This window comes from Pygoscelis adeliae, unplaced genomic scaffold, assembly GCF_000699105.1.
Source record: "Pygoscelis adeliae isolate BGI_AS28 unplaced genomic scaffold, ASM69910v1 Scaffold242, whole genome shotgun sequence".
In the NCBI taxonomy this organism is placed as follows: domain Eukaryota; kingdom Metazoa; phylum Chordata; class Aves; order Sphenisciformes; family Spheniscidae; genus Pygoscelis; species Pygoscelis adeliae.
This window is the reverse complement of record NW_008824369.1, coordinates 479,543-494,035: the sequence shown is the minus strand read 5'-3', so window position 1 is coordinate 494,035 and position 14,493 is coordinate 479,543. Positions and strand designations below refer to the sequence as shown.

General features: G+C 37.6%; 2 protein-coding genes across 2 annotated transcripts in view; both read left to right on the top strand.

Annotated features, from left to right (window-relative positions):
- Positions 1 to 1,717: 1,717 nt before the first annotated feature.
- On the top strand, positions 1,718 to 6,545 carry LOC103913505 (parvalbumin, thymic). Its single transcript, XM_009319997.1, has 5 exons — positions 1,718 to 1,773; positions 3,536 to 3,603; positions 4,424 to 4,556; positions 4,824 to 4,933; positions 6,243 to 6,545. Exons 2-5 carry the CDS (start codon positions 3,543 to 3,545, stop codon positions 6,266 to 6,268), a joined length of 330 nt encoding a protein of 109 aa, XP_009318272.1. The 5' UTR covers positions 1,718 to 1,773; positions 3,536 to 3,542; the 3' UTR covers positions 6,269 to 6,545.
- A 6,195-nt stretch (positions 6,546 to 12,740) lies between these two features.
- The window catches only part of LOC103913504 (parvalbumin beta-like), a 2,319-nt gene continuing 566 nt past the window's right edge, over positions 12,741 to 14,493 (top strand). Inside the window, exons 1-3 of the mRNA XM_009319996.1 lie at positions 12,741 to 12,846; positions 13,526 to 13,658; positions 14,437 to 14,493. The exon at positions 14,437 to 14,493 is cut by the window's right edge and continues 62 nt beyond it. Coding sequence (XP_009318271.1) covers positions 12,786 to 12,846; positions 13,526 to 13,658; positions 14,437 to 14,493 — 251 coding nt within the window. The 5' untranslated portion in view covers positions 12,741 to 12,785. The remainder of the gene's footprint in view (positions 12,847 to 13,525; positions 13,659 to 14,436) is intronic.

Sequence of the window (14,493 nt, the reverse complement as noted above, 5' to 3'; positions counted from 1 at the left end):
TCTACCAGATGTCACCAGTGGCAACAAGAGCCAGTATTAAATATCTATCCATCAAATTCTTCTTGAAATTTTTCAGCGTCAGCTGGTCAACAACGCATTCAGAAAACTGGGAAAGCTGAAATCTTCCACAGCCATTCTTCACCAACGGTTCTTCCCCTCACAAGAATTATCTGTGTCTGAAACTTTTTCATGGAGGACAGACATGCAGAATTTGTAGAAAGAAAAAAACCCCTGTAACAATAATTTTTCTTATGTTTATATGCAGTAAGTGAAATAACACCCCCTCCACACACAGTATCTTTTGCCATAGTCTTCTGTTGCTTTTTCATCAGCTGCTGTCAATGTTGGATGCACTAAGTAGTGCACTCTCTCTCGCATTTGCCACTTTTTCTGCCTCACATTGATTTATTAGTGGTTGGCTTCAGTGCTTGGCTAGGTTTGCCTTCCATTTCAGAGGGAAATGCTTTGGAAAAAAGATGCCTTGATACTCTCTCTGACATTAAGACAGTCTCTGCACTGTCACCTCTTACTGTGCCACCACCTCAAGCTGTGATGCCAATTGCACTGTCATCCCTTGCCATCCCTTACCCCTGGCCATAATGCTATCTTGTGTTATCATCCATATGACTTGACTTTCACTGTTCTGCTGCCTCAAGCCACAAGTGAGATCCAAGCTGACAGGCTCCTCATCCAGTTAGGCTTCGACGTTCATGAAAGAAAATTGAGATGATCAAATTGTTTCTATGCTATTAAAAAAAAATAAAAATAAAGTAACTAGCAGAAAGGAACACTTGGAAACAACGCTGGCCAAAAAATAAAAAAAAAAAAAATTACTTATCTAAAAGAGATCAGAAGGTAGGCTACAAAATCACAAAGACATTCTTCACATATTGTTCCCTGCAGTGATGCTGCTATCGAAATTTTTCTCTCTATTCTGAAAGCAAAGATCTTTCACGTAGGGCTCAGGGGCTTTTGTCTCAGAGACAGCTGGATAGATCACAACCCCTTTGCTTCATACATACGCGACTAAACAGGATGTCAGAACCTTGCAGAATTCTAAGATTTTCTCTGGAAACATACCAGACGAAATACCCTCCCCCAACCAACTGTTCCTATGGATTGACATAATATTATTTTACCTCCTGTAGCAACAAATTCACTGTGTGGTTTTTTTTTCAAAACAACAACAGACCAGACATTCTGGGAGACAACATGACTATTATTTTCCCTAAATGGTTTGCTATGCAAACAATATTTGAACAGGATATTTTTAATTTTTTTTTTGTTTAGTGCTCTAATGATGAAACTCTATCACATATAGTGTCTACAGACAAGATAACAAGTTATCACATTTAAAAATTCATTGAAGGCATCTATTCAGAAGTTGTTAGTGCTTCATTTCATCTGACTCCTCAGATCAAGCATATCAGATAGTGGGGTTTTTTCCCTGCCCTCCATCATACGGATAAGTTGGTATTTTCTGCTTAAATCAGAAGAAATTTAGTATGAGACTGTCCTTTTCGCCTATCTGGCCACTTATCTTGTTTCGTTTGCAAATATCATATGTATTCTCTTGAGATAAAAATAGTGCAAGATGATTAGTTAGGCAAGTTCATTTGACACCATTCCCCCTTCGTGACGCTGAAATCTAAAATCTGTATATGGTATACAACTTAAAGTATATATATGCAAGCTCAGCTCTGCTGGAGACACACAGCAAGTACGTTCCTCCCAACCAGATTGCTTCCTTATCCAGTCAAGAAGACCACAAAGGTAAGTTGATTAGATCCTCTGCTTTCAGAAAAAGAAACACAAAAGCAAAATGCTCCCTAAATGGAAAGCACCTATGCAATTAAAATATCTATTCTTATATCAGCTTACAGTATGCCGTATCTTTACAAGCTAACATAGAATAGAATCAGCATTCAGATCACAGGATGGAAAAAGACAGGAACGATGCCCCTTGTAAAAAATGCTGCAATTTTTAGGTTTTCCTTCAACTCTTCCCCATTTTTAATCCTGTCAGCAGTGAGAATTAGGTGAATGGCAAAGCTCCAAATTATCTCACCCAGTGCTGAGAGGGGGAAGTACTTTGCACAAGAAGCTACTGGCACAAAATAATTGCTAGCAAAACAAAAGTAACTCATCTGCCTTAGCTGGAGAAGTACCCATTGCCATCAACGTGAATTTGTCCCATTGTCTCCTTACACCTTCTGAGATATTCAGAAAGGGACTGAAATGATTGACAATTTCCTCCGCTGCAAACCAACAGGTACGGAGGCAACCATTTCATATCTTAGGCAAAGTTTAAACCTGTGTGTAGATCTCAAACCAGCGCACAGACTATAAATGGTTACCAGCATTGGTTTCCTTCTCATGAATGCTGCTTTCCATGCTTAGACAGAAAGAATAATGTTGTTGAAGATCAGTTAGGGATTTATGAAAAGATATTTCTGTTCTCTTGTGGCTTTCAAGAATAACTTTTCTATGTCTTAGTTCCCCTTCCTTCATTAACATGAAGCTACTTTACAGTAACGTTGCAAGTTTTAAATTGTAACCAGTCTGCACTGGTGTGTGCAGTTTACCAAACTGTAAATGCATCAATGCTATGTTCACACTAAAAAATTGACTAGAAATGCAGGCCTTGTAGCATTTTCTTAAGCAATTGCTTTGGCAAACTATTGCAGCTGTTGGTGGCTGAATGGGACAAAGACTGTCTTTTGTCAAATGCTGCTGTATCAGAAGAAAACGCCTCCTCCACTCTACTAGGAATGAATATTAAGTCTCAGTACCTTTCTTCTAAGCACATCAATATACTGAAATGCCAAAATCTGGATAAAAATCTGATTTATTATCACCTACATGGCATTAAAAAAAACACAACCTACTTAAAACTTTTGTATAAAGCTATGATGAAATGTAGTCTTTTAATGATGCAGTAGCCCAGCAAGCCAAATTTATAGTGTAGTTACATTTATTGTTGCAACTAAACAGAGGAGGAACTTACTCTCAAAAATTAGATTTCCTTGAAATGAGTAAAATTATTATTACTCTACACTATTATTTTCATTCTTTGAAAAGATCACTACATTTATTGATAATAATACTAGATTTTTTAAATTCCAATTACATTTATTCCAGATATAGTTCTAGGGGACATACTAAGCCTTATCTTTTATGTATGCTGTAAATATATGCCGATTTTAATTGAGTAATAATCCACCTCCAGGAAAACCCACACAGAAGTCATGAAGTTTTGTGGTGCTAGACACCTTAGATTCACTCTCCCAGTGCAGTACAGGCATCAGATCTTCCTGAAGCCCCACACTCCCACATGCAGAATTCTTCCCTCATTACCCAGCTTTAAGCGGAAGCACCTGCTGCAGACATCTGTTACAGTATGCTCCACTTACAATTAGATGAATAATGTCTCTCCTATCATATACTGTCACAGCAGAAACTTCAAATAGAGCCATGAAAGAGGTAGAGAAGTCATTTTAATGACTAAGTAGCTCACATTTAATTTATTTTACAGTTCAACAATGGCCATCACTGACATCCTTTCTGCTAAAGATATTGAATCTGCCCTCTCCAGCTGCCAGGGTAAGGAATGGTCTCTCTGCAGCCAGAAGATGCATATCATTTTTATGTCTTAAGATGACATGCCTATCATTTTCCCCTTAGATTCCTTCCCCGTGAGATCCCTTTCTAGCTACATTACAGTATAGTCCCTTGAATTCAGAAAGTCTCACAAGTGGTTATTTGGTGGGTAACGTTCCCCAAAACACAGAGCGGCAATTAAAGGGCCACAGTTTCAGTTAGGTCTGGCTTAACTCTAAACTCTTGTCAGTTTCTAAACCTGTTAAAGACTTATATTTAAATAGTTAGCCTTTTCCTTCAAAATGTGAAAAAAAGCCTCAGCTTGCAGAATCAAAGTGTCATTTGTGAAGCAATGACCAGTCTCAGTTCTCTTAAGAGTTCCTCGGCAAGATCAAGCCAATTTTCAAAATGCTCAGAGAGGCAGTTTGACTGTGAATTACTTACTTTTCTTCCAAATTCCTCACCAAAGTAAGGACTAAGTAAAAATGAAGAATTATACGAGCTGGTCTGTAAGCCACAGTAGCACCCTCTAAATATTTATTACTAATTGCATGTGACACATCATTGCATAAATCCTGATTTAGCAGAATGTGCATTGTAGCAGAAAACTTCAAACTGGCTGAAAGGATATATGACCACAGGCACAGAGTGATTAAAAAGGGAAATTACCCGCTGTATCTTCTTTTTTCTGCACTGGGGAATGAGAGAAAGAGGAGCAGGCTGATGCTTAAGAAAAGACATACATATTCCCAAGAAATACATACAGTAGTAGCAACTTCAAGTTGCTACTAAAGAATATTTAAACAACTTCTGTTTCTTCCAGCTGATGATTCCTTCAACTACAAGTCTTTCTTCTCCACGGTTGGTTTATCCAGCAAAACTCCTGATCAGATAAAGAAAGTTTTTGGAATCCTTGATCAGGACAAGAGTGGTTTCATCGAAGAAGAGGAGCTTCAGTAAGTACTGTTCAGCTGCTGTATTTCTTTAAATAATGTAAACTTTTGAACTTGCTTGGTGTCCTAGAAGAAACTTGCTGTTATTTTAAAAATAAAACACGGTTCCTTGTCTTTCCTTGAATTTGCGTGGATTTCCTCAGATAATAAGAGCAGGCATTACCTTACGGGTTTTTTGGCATGGGTTTAAGAAAACCAGAAATACCGATACGCCAAGGACATTTCAGAGAATAAAACTCAAGCACAGTACTCTCCCCTGGTCTATTTCAGGCTGTTTCTGAAGAATTTCTCTTCAAGTGCCAGAGTCCTTACCTCCGCGGAGACCAAGGCTTTTCTGGCTGCAGGTGACACTGATGGTGATGGCAAAATTGGAGTGGAAGGTAAGACTTTTGGAAACTTCATAAAATCTGTGTTTTAAAATGCATGCATTTAGGGTTGCATTTAAACTGTGGCATGAAGAATACATCCAAGTACTTTGGCCTGGTACTTTCTGCCACAATTTTTATACTAGTGAATACTCCTTTATTTTCATAGCTTTATTCCCATTTGGTCTCTGTTGCAGCAAAGGCATGTTTAGGCCCAATCTAGAGCCTGTTTTTCCAATCAATAATAACAGCTTTGGGGTTAATTCTGGCATGTGTCTGACCCACACACTCAATGTGACAGATTTTTAAAACATCCTGAACACCTATTCATTCTTTGAGTTTCTATTTTGGCGGTGGATGCTCTGCACTTCTGGCCATATGACACTTTCATTTTTAAACACACTTCCACCTACATAAACTTATTTCTTCATCTACCACTATCAAACATTGGCCAATATTACTGAGTGGTTAATTCAGTAATGTAAAATAAGACTGGTATTGTTTTTCAAGGCTAGAACTGCTGCTGCAATGCAGCACAGAATTTTGTGCTGGAGAATTATCTGTTAAGCACAAATTTCACTGCGCAGTCCTTCTACGAGAAACTAAGTCAAATTCCTACAGAAAACCTCACAGGGATAATGTGAACTGGCCAGGATATCTCTTTTAGAAATTGCAGCAAAGGAAAATAGGACATTATGCATCATATATTAGAGATGAAGTCACTGAAAACAGGGCTGTCTCAGCTGAACTAGGACAGGTGGCAATAACTCTAACAGACACACGTGCTAATCTTAGCCAGAGTTTGGGAGGAGAGATAGATACACTGTTGGAGGAATTTGCTTTAGCAGCAGCTTTTGCAGCTTTTGTTTATGAGCCCCAAATAGGGCATTATATTATGCAGATCTTAGCCCTTCACCATTGTATCTCCCATTCTGAAATTACATCACTACTTGTATTTTTAATTTGGAATAACAAAACCAAAAAATCCCTCATATTGAAAGCTCGACCTAATTCACTCTCTGCTTCCTTGGCTATTATCAGAGTCTGTAATGGGTTAAAGATAGTTTACCTTTAGCTCAGGATTTCCCACAAATATGAATTTACAGACGCACTCCTCCTCTCTGCACTTACTCTTTTTAAGGAGTGAAAAATCTGTTACGCCCCCAGAATCTCAGTTTAGCAGTAGCTTGTGCAGTGTTATAATAACTTTGGGAGCCCTCCATGGCTAGGACTTTAAGTCATTTTTATCTATCTTTTCTAAAGATGTTAAAAACCACTTTCATCTAGTTTTATTCCCTGCCTTTCTCATTCTCTTCCTTGACAGAATTCCAATCTCTGGTGAAGGCATAAACAGCATTAGACCAAAGGCAACCTTGGACTGACTCTTCCAATTACCTCGTCCAACAAGCACTTCGCACTCAGCATGTGTTTGTACATTTTTATATTGTTTCAGGCATTAACAATTCCCCATACATCAAGTTCACACACCGGATTGCTGAGAAATCTTGCAATGTACAGATGTTTTGGTCACATGGTATTGTTACATTTCCATTGTAAAGAAGGCACTTTGTGATTTTCAACCACTCATAATGTTGAAATTGTGGCTGGAAGAGGAGAGAAAAAAAATTTAAAAAAAAAAACAACTCGGGGGGAAAAACCTGCTTTTTTAATTTTGTTTAGATTTTCCATCCTCCTCCTTGACCACGCTGGCTAGCCAGACACAGTTTTGATGATCTTAAACAATATGACATCTTTTAAGGCTTAATTGTACTGATTTCATTGAGTTTTATTTCTGCTTCATTCTCTGATCCTTGAGGAAAAGCAATGCTAACAAGATAGCAAAAAATAATTTATGTTAAGTCCCAACTCTGAGAATATGAGAAAAAAAATTAAGAAGAGTTGACACATTAGCATGGAATAAGTTTGTGGGTAATTTTACAAAATTAAGTACTAGGCTACAGCACCTCACCTATCATCAGAAAGTGTTTATGGCCTAAAATGTAGCTCTCCCTTAAGAAGATTTCTCTTTCATGAAATCTAATGCAGCTGTGAGATAGAGGAGAAGGGTCTAATCCCAGCTCTGACACTGTCACAAGTCACAGTCCCCTGACAACATGGGCCACAGGCCTGGTTTTCTGTGAATGATGAACATGTTGCTTATTATCTCCTAATATGTACAAAACAATAATACTTTGCCACATTTATGAATTTCTGTGTTTCCTACAGATGAAACAACAGCCAGTCTTGCTGTTTGATTACCTTAAAGCTCTGTTACATTGCTAAATAATGGCCATTATTAATTTCTTTCATTTATTATATGAATAATCATCTATATAATCCATAATATTAGCAATTTTCTTAAGTCTGAAAATTACTAAGAACAAGTCTTTCCTTTGATAAGTGTCTTACAGGATTTAGAGGTAGTTATAGCATCATCTTCATTAATGGACAAAGTAAATAATGTTGATGGTTAAATGCAGAGCTCAATAGACTGAGTAGATGTTGTGCATTTCTGGATGAGTGGGTTGGAAATTTGCCCACCAACATTTAGTTGTCTCCTTTCCCATGTACCATGACGTGGTTCCAGCTCACAAGTAGACTGTCATTTTAATACTCCCTGCTGAAACGGAATGATAATTATAACATAATTTGGCAGCTGTTTTCGAAGAAGAGCAGAAACAAAGCCTTCTGGAACTTTTATGTAACATTCAATGTTGGCATTTCCATGAATTGCGAGATGATTATGTGAGGCAAGTACAGCTCACTCATACTCCGGCATGTAAGAGAGCTGTTGGGCAGATTTAAGATGGCTAATGTAAAAGAGGAATTCTAGCAATCAGACTCACTGAAGCCTTGGCAGAATTATAATGAATATAAATCCTAATTCTATCCCCACCGCCTTTGATGTTAAATCTGGGCTTAAATTATAGCTGCTGTTAATTGCAGCACTGAAATATTTTGCATAATGATGAGACTCTATTGGTTCCTTTTACTTTATGCATTTTCCTATCTGCTGAAGAAAAAAACCCAGAGCAATCCAGATCTGCAGCAATATGCAGATGTAATATATGCATTAGCTCTTCACACTGCTAATCACTAAACTATCATGTCACTAGTTCACAAGCAGATGGCACACACAATACCATTAGTGACAGACCTGGTACTGCATTCCTTGCACATCTGAAAGACTCATGTGGAATGCAAGAAATGCGAGACTACACAGTGGCCTGTCCTGTATTTCAGAGATGCAACATCACATTGCAGAGAAACAACTGCACATCACTGCCTTCTGCTGCCACAAGGGGGAATTAAGTACTTCTGAATCAGGCAATTCTTGTGTATGTTGCAACTTTATGTAAAACTTAGAGAATTTTGTTTATGAGAAAATCTGTTCTTAAACAGTAACTCGTGGCAAGAAGATGAGTTTTAAATCTTATTAAAACCATCCAGCCATTTCATTAGAAGGAATTACAATAAAACTCCAAAAAGTCCCCAGTTTAAAAAAAAAGCCTATAGACTGTTCAGCAGAAACAACACCTAGTCCCTATTAAGTCTTCTGTTGGCACTGGGTTCCACATTTTTAGAGCTAACCAAACTAGAAGAGAGTATTTTCCACCTAAAGGAAACAAATTCCAAAAATGTAAAGTTTTCTTGGGAGGTTCGTTTCAATGAATTTAAGTTCAGCCAGTTGCAGCCTTCAATTTTCTTAGGGAATAGCACGGAGTGTTCTCTGAACTTGACAATGTCATTGCACTAGAGAAAGGAAAAATCCTTTGATTGCAGGATGTCAAAGTAAAGAGACAAATGGTGATATCACGTTACCACAACTGAGGTATAGAATCACAGAGTAATTCATGCTGGAAAGGATCTCTGGAGGTCTCTGGTCCAATTGCTTCCTCAGAAGGCCAACTTAGGGCACATTGCTCTAAGCTGAGTTTGAGTATCTTCAAGGATGGAGGTCCTATAACCTCTCTGGGCAATCTAATAAGTAAGGATTAAATCCTCTGCATCAAGCTTTTATGAATGAAGTACACAAATAAAACACTGCTGAGTACACAGTTAAAAACCAAAATTCTGTTAGAAACTGTTTATGCTACATCAAATCAGAAAGGATCTAAGAACACCCTGTATTATCACACTGATAGCCTGTTCTCAGGTTTAGAGTAAGACTGTCCTACTCAGTATAATAATTAGTATAATACTGCTTCATAATTCCCAGGTTAAAGGAAATGTTTTTTATATGTTTTACCTTTACTTAGAATTAAAGAGCAACCCAAAATGTGAGTGGCAGAGCTGAGTTCCACCGAGCCCAAAGACTGTGAGTTCTCAGACACACCTCAGTCCCCTCATTACCCTATATGAGCAGTTTAATCTCTAATCCTCCCAATACTTCTTATGAAATAAAAACATACTATGATCTCTTTAAATGGGAACTAAACACAAAGAAATTGATTGTCCTACACAAGCTCTTAGAAAAATTATATAGAGGGCCAGGGTGTTGAACCCAATATCCCAAACCCACCCTAGTGCTCTAACCACTGAATCCATCATCTTTCTTAAACCAAAATTTTGGGTTGTCCTGATAAAGAAGCAGGATCATGCATAAGAGAAAATCTCCTGGTATTTAGTGGAAGCTGGCTGCCTCCTAACTTCATGTTCCTTTGGAAAGCCCAGCCTACAGCCATTTGTAAACTTCAGATTCAATTTCAGTCCTCCAACTGTTCGAAATCTCAGTCATCTTCTAACAAGACAGCACAGAAAGGGCAAGGGGATGTCAGAACATTCATTGCACACATAGACTGGTAAAGTTTCTTCTTTGAGTTAGCAGCCAGCCCATGTGGAAAATCTTTGATGCAGCATCATCAGAGGCGCCTGGAGCTCTTCACACAAACAGTGTGGGCAGAGGGGGCCAAGGCTGGATTCATTTCCTGGAATGGATTACTGAAATAGATACATCTTGATTAAATCCTTGAACAAACATGTACCTAACATTTTCATGCTTAATTGTTCATATATTTTAAAACATTTTAATAAGTGGATGCTGTGGAATATGAACTAATTTACAGTGTTCACATTTTATGAAACTTAATTTCCATATTACTTTTGCTTGCAAGCACAGAAAGATACCATTACATTGGTATGGACTTTCTGATACACTTCCCGTACCAAAGGCCTATAGAGCACGCTATCTAGCGGTTGGGATATGGCTGCTCCATAACTTCTCATTCGCTTATCAGCATGTCCTACGATCATGAAAACAAGAAAATTAAGAGTTTTTGTCTATCAAGCTCCAGAAAAGAAAATCAGATCACCACATTGGTTACAATATGAAAAGAAGGTACCCCTAGACAATGCCCTCTCCTGCAGTTACAAAGATATTATTGACCCTAAGTTCAAAGGGGAACTTATGTCTAAGTAGAATATGCAAATACTTGACTCAAAGGGAATCACATCAGTTTCATCACAACTAGATATTAATCAGCTGGTATTTCCTAGATACTAACGTTCTGCTCTAACTCCCAGGCTTCCAGAACAAACTGATCTTATATTTGCAATGATCTCCCTAACAGACTGTAATATTTAGTCAGCATAAAAATAAACACAGTAAAACCTGGTTTTGTTAGACAGACGAAATAACGTGTTCTCCCTAATCATCATTAAAGGAAAGCCCTCTGGAATTATTTAGTTTAGTCTGTTTATATTCCAGTCTTTTGAGTGATTTGGAAGACTAGACTTTTTTTCTTTTAAATATCTGTTCCTTCCTCTTCTCTTCCTTGCTCACAAACGCCCACCTGTTAACCTGTTCTCCTTCTCAGTTCCTTGGTTTTCTCTCACCCTAAGTAGTCCCAGAGAGATTTCACAGCTGGACTTGACTGTCTTTGGTGCCATCTATAGGCAAGCTCTGGTTTGCCACAGAAATACTCAAAAATTTCTATCGATAAATGCTTTGTAATCTCAATGTGGTCTTCTCACAAGGATTATTTCTTGAATGTTCAGCAATTCCAACACAATTATCAAATCCCCTCTGATCCCAGGCCATACTCTCAATTATTTCCTAGGAATCGGAAACAAAGGCAAAGCTAGATTCCCAAATGGAAAGACTGGATCATTTAGTTTATATATCCACCAGTTCACGATAACATGCCTTTAAAAGTAACTTGCTCAGTTGATCTTATGTAGTCCAGAAAACTTTGATTTCACAATGTTCAATTTATCACACAGCATGGGTTTAGAATAATATAGTTAGCGCTTCTCCTAAGCGTTCTTCTCTTGAAGAAATGATCAAGGGAAACTAAGATGTGCAAGATGAGGTTTTTGTCTGTATTTTCATGTATATAACCTTTGAAAGAAAAGACAACAGCTTTATGTTACACTGACCAAGTGTCAGGCTTTATTTTAAATGTAATGGCATTACTCAAATACTATTTAAATCTACAATGATACTCTGTGCACGTTTATGTATGTGTGGGTGTGAAAAGTTCTCCCAAAGGCTTTTTACACCATTGGCCAATTTCAGCCATTCTCAAGGCCATTAAGTTCCAACAGATTTCATGAGATAGCTGAGCAGAGGATCCTAATAATAACCAGTATGAGAAAAGCTGCAGCTTGAGCTTAGTTTCTGTTTGAATCCTTACAGAAGCTTATTTTTTCAGTACAGAAAGAAAGAACCAAATATCACAGATTTCACTGCTCGGTTTTACTCCTCACCATTAATTGATCCATACTCCTGTGTGCTGCTGAACAACTGACAACTTCAGTCTATAAATGGACACATTTATTATGATGATTTAAAATGTGCACCATGCAATGAATTAATACTGAACAAATGTCTTCAATATTAGACTTTTATAGTCTAAAGTACATATTTCAGTAATTGGGTAACCTAAGCTTATATATCAGCTTACTAAAAATACTTTGGGCTGATTTAAAATTAAAACTTTTATCCGTGAGATTCTACTTGTATGTCAGATATATCTATTACAAATGTATCAGTATTAGTATTATTTGAAGGCTATTAGGGCAATTGCAGGAGTAATGTTTCATGGGTAACTCCTATCAGGATTGGGCCCTTAAGAGTCAAAGTCTGCCATGAAGACGTCCATTTGTTGCTATCATTAAGCAATTAAAAAAAAAAAAATCTATTTTTTCATTCACAGATCAAAAATCATTCACTAGACTAAAAATAGGTGCAAGCTGAGAGGATTTACTTTGTACAGCACTAAACCTTATATATTGTTTAAAACATTGTGCACATTCCTTTGGGATATAAATATCAATCTGATTAGCTAGCAGGTCTTGTCAGCCACAGTAATTTATCCCCTGGGGCATCTGAGCCATCACGTGACTCTAGGACTTCTGTAAAAGGTCAAGAGGACTTAACTAAGGTCTATATAAGTCATTAGCTCTGTCATTTGAAAAAGAATTACGTCAAGAGGACTCTGCAGATCCTTTATCTTACAGTTTTTTCTGTTCTTGGCTTTGGGAAAACTAAGTGGCAAGGTGAGCTCAATCTTTCCTCTGGAGCTTTTGAAGACATCACAATAATCCACACAAAAAATGTATGGAAATAACCAAAGATCCCCAAATGCCGTGCAGTTCTATAAATACGTTTGGTTTTGTCCTCAGCTTGTGCACCTGAAGACTTAACTAGAGATAACAGCAAGCCAGATGCACTACATGTATCTGAACTAAAGGAGGGAACAGTCGGGTCCTGCAGGGCAGCTCCCCTGGTTTGCGCTGGGACCTAGGTTGCAACTGCTCCACTAATCAAACCTGGCTGTCCTCATGGGGCAGTATCAAAGGCTGATAGAGCAAGATCAATATGAACTCTACCCAATAATATTTTTCATTTTATAGTAGCTTTGACATGGCTCTTTCTGGTATCCTGCAAGAAGCTGAAACTGCTGCTGGTCTACAGAGCTGTCAAGGTAACATTTATGTTTTAAATCTGGCTTTTCAGTTTATCCATCAAATTCCTTTGTCCTCACTACCCCAACATCCCAATTCCAGTGGAAACAGAAAAGGCTGAAAGGATGAACTAGACAGTATAATATTGATTTCCTCTCCAGGGTACGTGGTAAGATGTTCTTGTTATGTTTGTTTGCTAATTACAGCTTTAATTGTTTTATCAAAAAGAGAAAAAGGAGGCAAGGTAATGGAACAGATGCAAGTTTTAGTCTTTGCCAGCCAAGGTACAGGCACCATCATCACTTACGCATTGTAGCAATTTTAAGTATGAAAAAATCCAGAGAGGCTGAAATCCTTTTTTTTTCAGATAATAATAATAAAACTCCTGCTGATTTCAATACAAGCACAGTATTTATCAAGTTCTGTGAATTTATGTTTGAGTGAAGTATCTATTTACAAATGTATGTTCTTGCATGATGAAGACCACAGTCAATATTTATCTTCCTAGGTTTGAGAGATCATTGATGGAAAAATCCCATTAGTCTGACATAAACTCAGGAAAATCAAAGATTGTTGATCGGGGTTCGTAATGACCCTCACTGTACTGCAGAACAGTTTGCTGCTTTTTGACCAAAAAGCTAAATTTTTTTTGTTCCAGATCTTTAACTACTTTTCTTCATCTCTTCCTGCTTATTTCAGCTGCTGATTCATTCGATTACAAAACCTTTTTTGTCAAAGTGGGTCTCAACTTCAAGTCCAAAGACCAGCTCACCAAAGTCTTTGGAATTCTTGACCAGGACAGTAGTAGCTTTATTGAGGAAGATGAACTAAAGTAAATAAAAAAATGAGTTACCAACAGGCTTGTGTTTTATTGTCTAAAAATGCAGGATAAGATCAGAAATACTCCCTTTCCTTCTGTCTCTTTGGATGACAGATAATCGTGTGTGTCTGTGTGCGCACGCATGTGTGTGTGCTTGTGCTGAAGGAGCTGCAAGACAAATAACGAAGGAAAGGTCGGATCATGAGAAAACACTCTGAAAGCACTGAAAATACTTGTTTCATGTAGGGATAACTGACAGACTGTGAAGATAAAAATAGCAGTTCTGCTAGAGTTTGCTTTTTATTATTGCAAGATTTTTTACTAGACTGAACTCAAAGGCCTATTTTTCCTCTCATCTTTCTTTCTATCCCATGAAGTCTATCTTCCAGATCATATTCATCTGACTTTGAAGTTAAAAAGTAAGGTTAGAAAAATTCTTGCCACTCTTAAGATTCTACATCTTAGGAGAAAAAAGGAAGATAACACAGGAGGGAAGATGAATCCTGCACTACAGAGTGAGTTTTAATTTCACCTTTTTAATCCAATGAAACCAAAATGTCATCAAGGTTTTTTACATGTTGTGATGCAACATCCTCTTACTTTCTTACCCTTATTCTCACTGAAGTTAGAGGAAGTTTTGCCATTGAATTCAAAATTATTTACAAAGAGCTTTTGAAACAGTCCTAAGAATTGAATCAGGCTTGGAATTTTACAGCTATTACCAATAATAAACTCTAAATGCTTTCAGTACTGAGTATGTCTCGCTCATTTGTTCTCTCACCTTTAACACACTTTTCCTGCAGAATTTCTCAGCCAGTGCCAGAGCTGTGACTGATGCTGACAACAA

Bases quoted from the DNA above. Each gene is read 5' to 3' on its own strand.
- LOC103913505 (XM_009319997.1), top strand. From the start codon at position 3,543: ATGGCCATCACTGACATCCTTTCTGCTAAAGATATTGAATCTGCCCTC. The intron at 4,557-4,823 runs GTAAGTACTGTT...GGTCTATTTCAG, and splicing joins ATCGAAGAAGAGGAGCTTCA to GCTGTTTCTGAAGAATTTCT. The intron at 4,934-6,242 runs GTAAGACTTTTG...CTTCCTTGACAG, and splicing joins TGGCAAAATTGGAGTGGAAG to AATTCCAATCTCTGGTGAAG.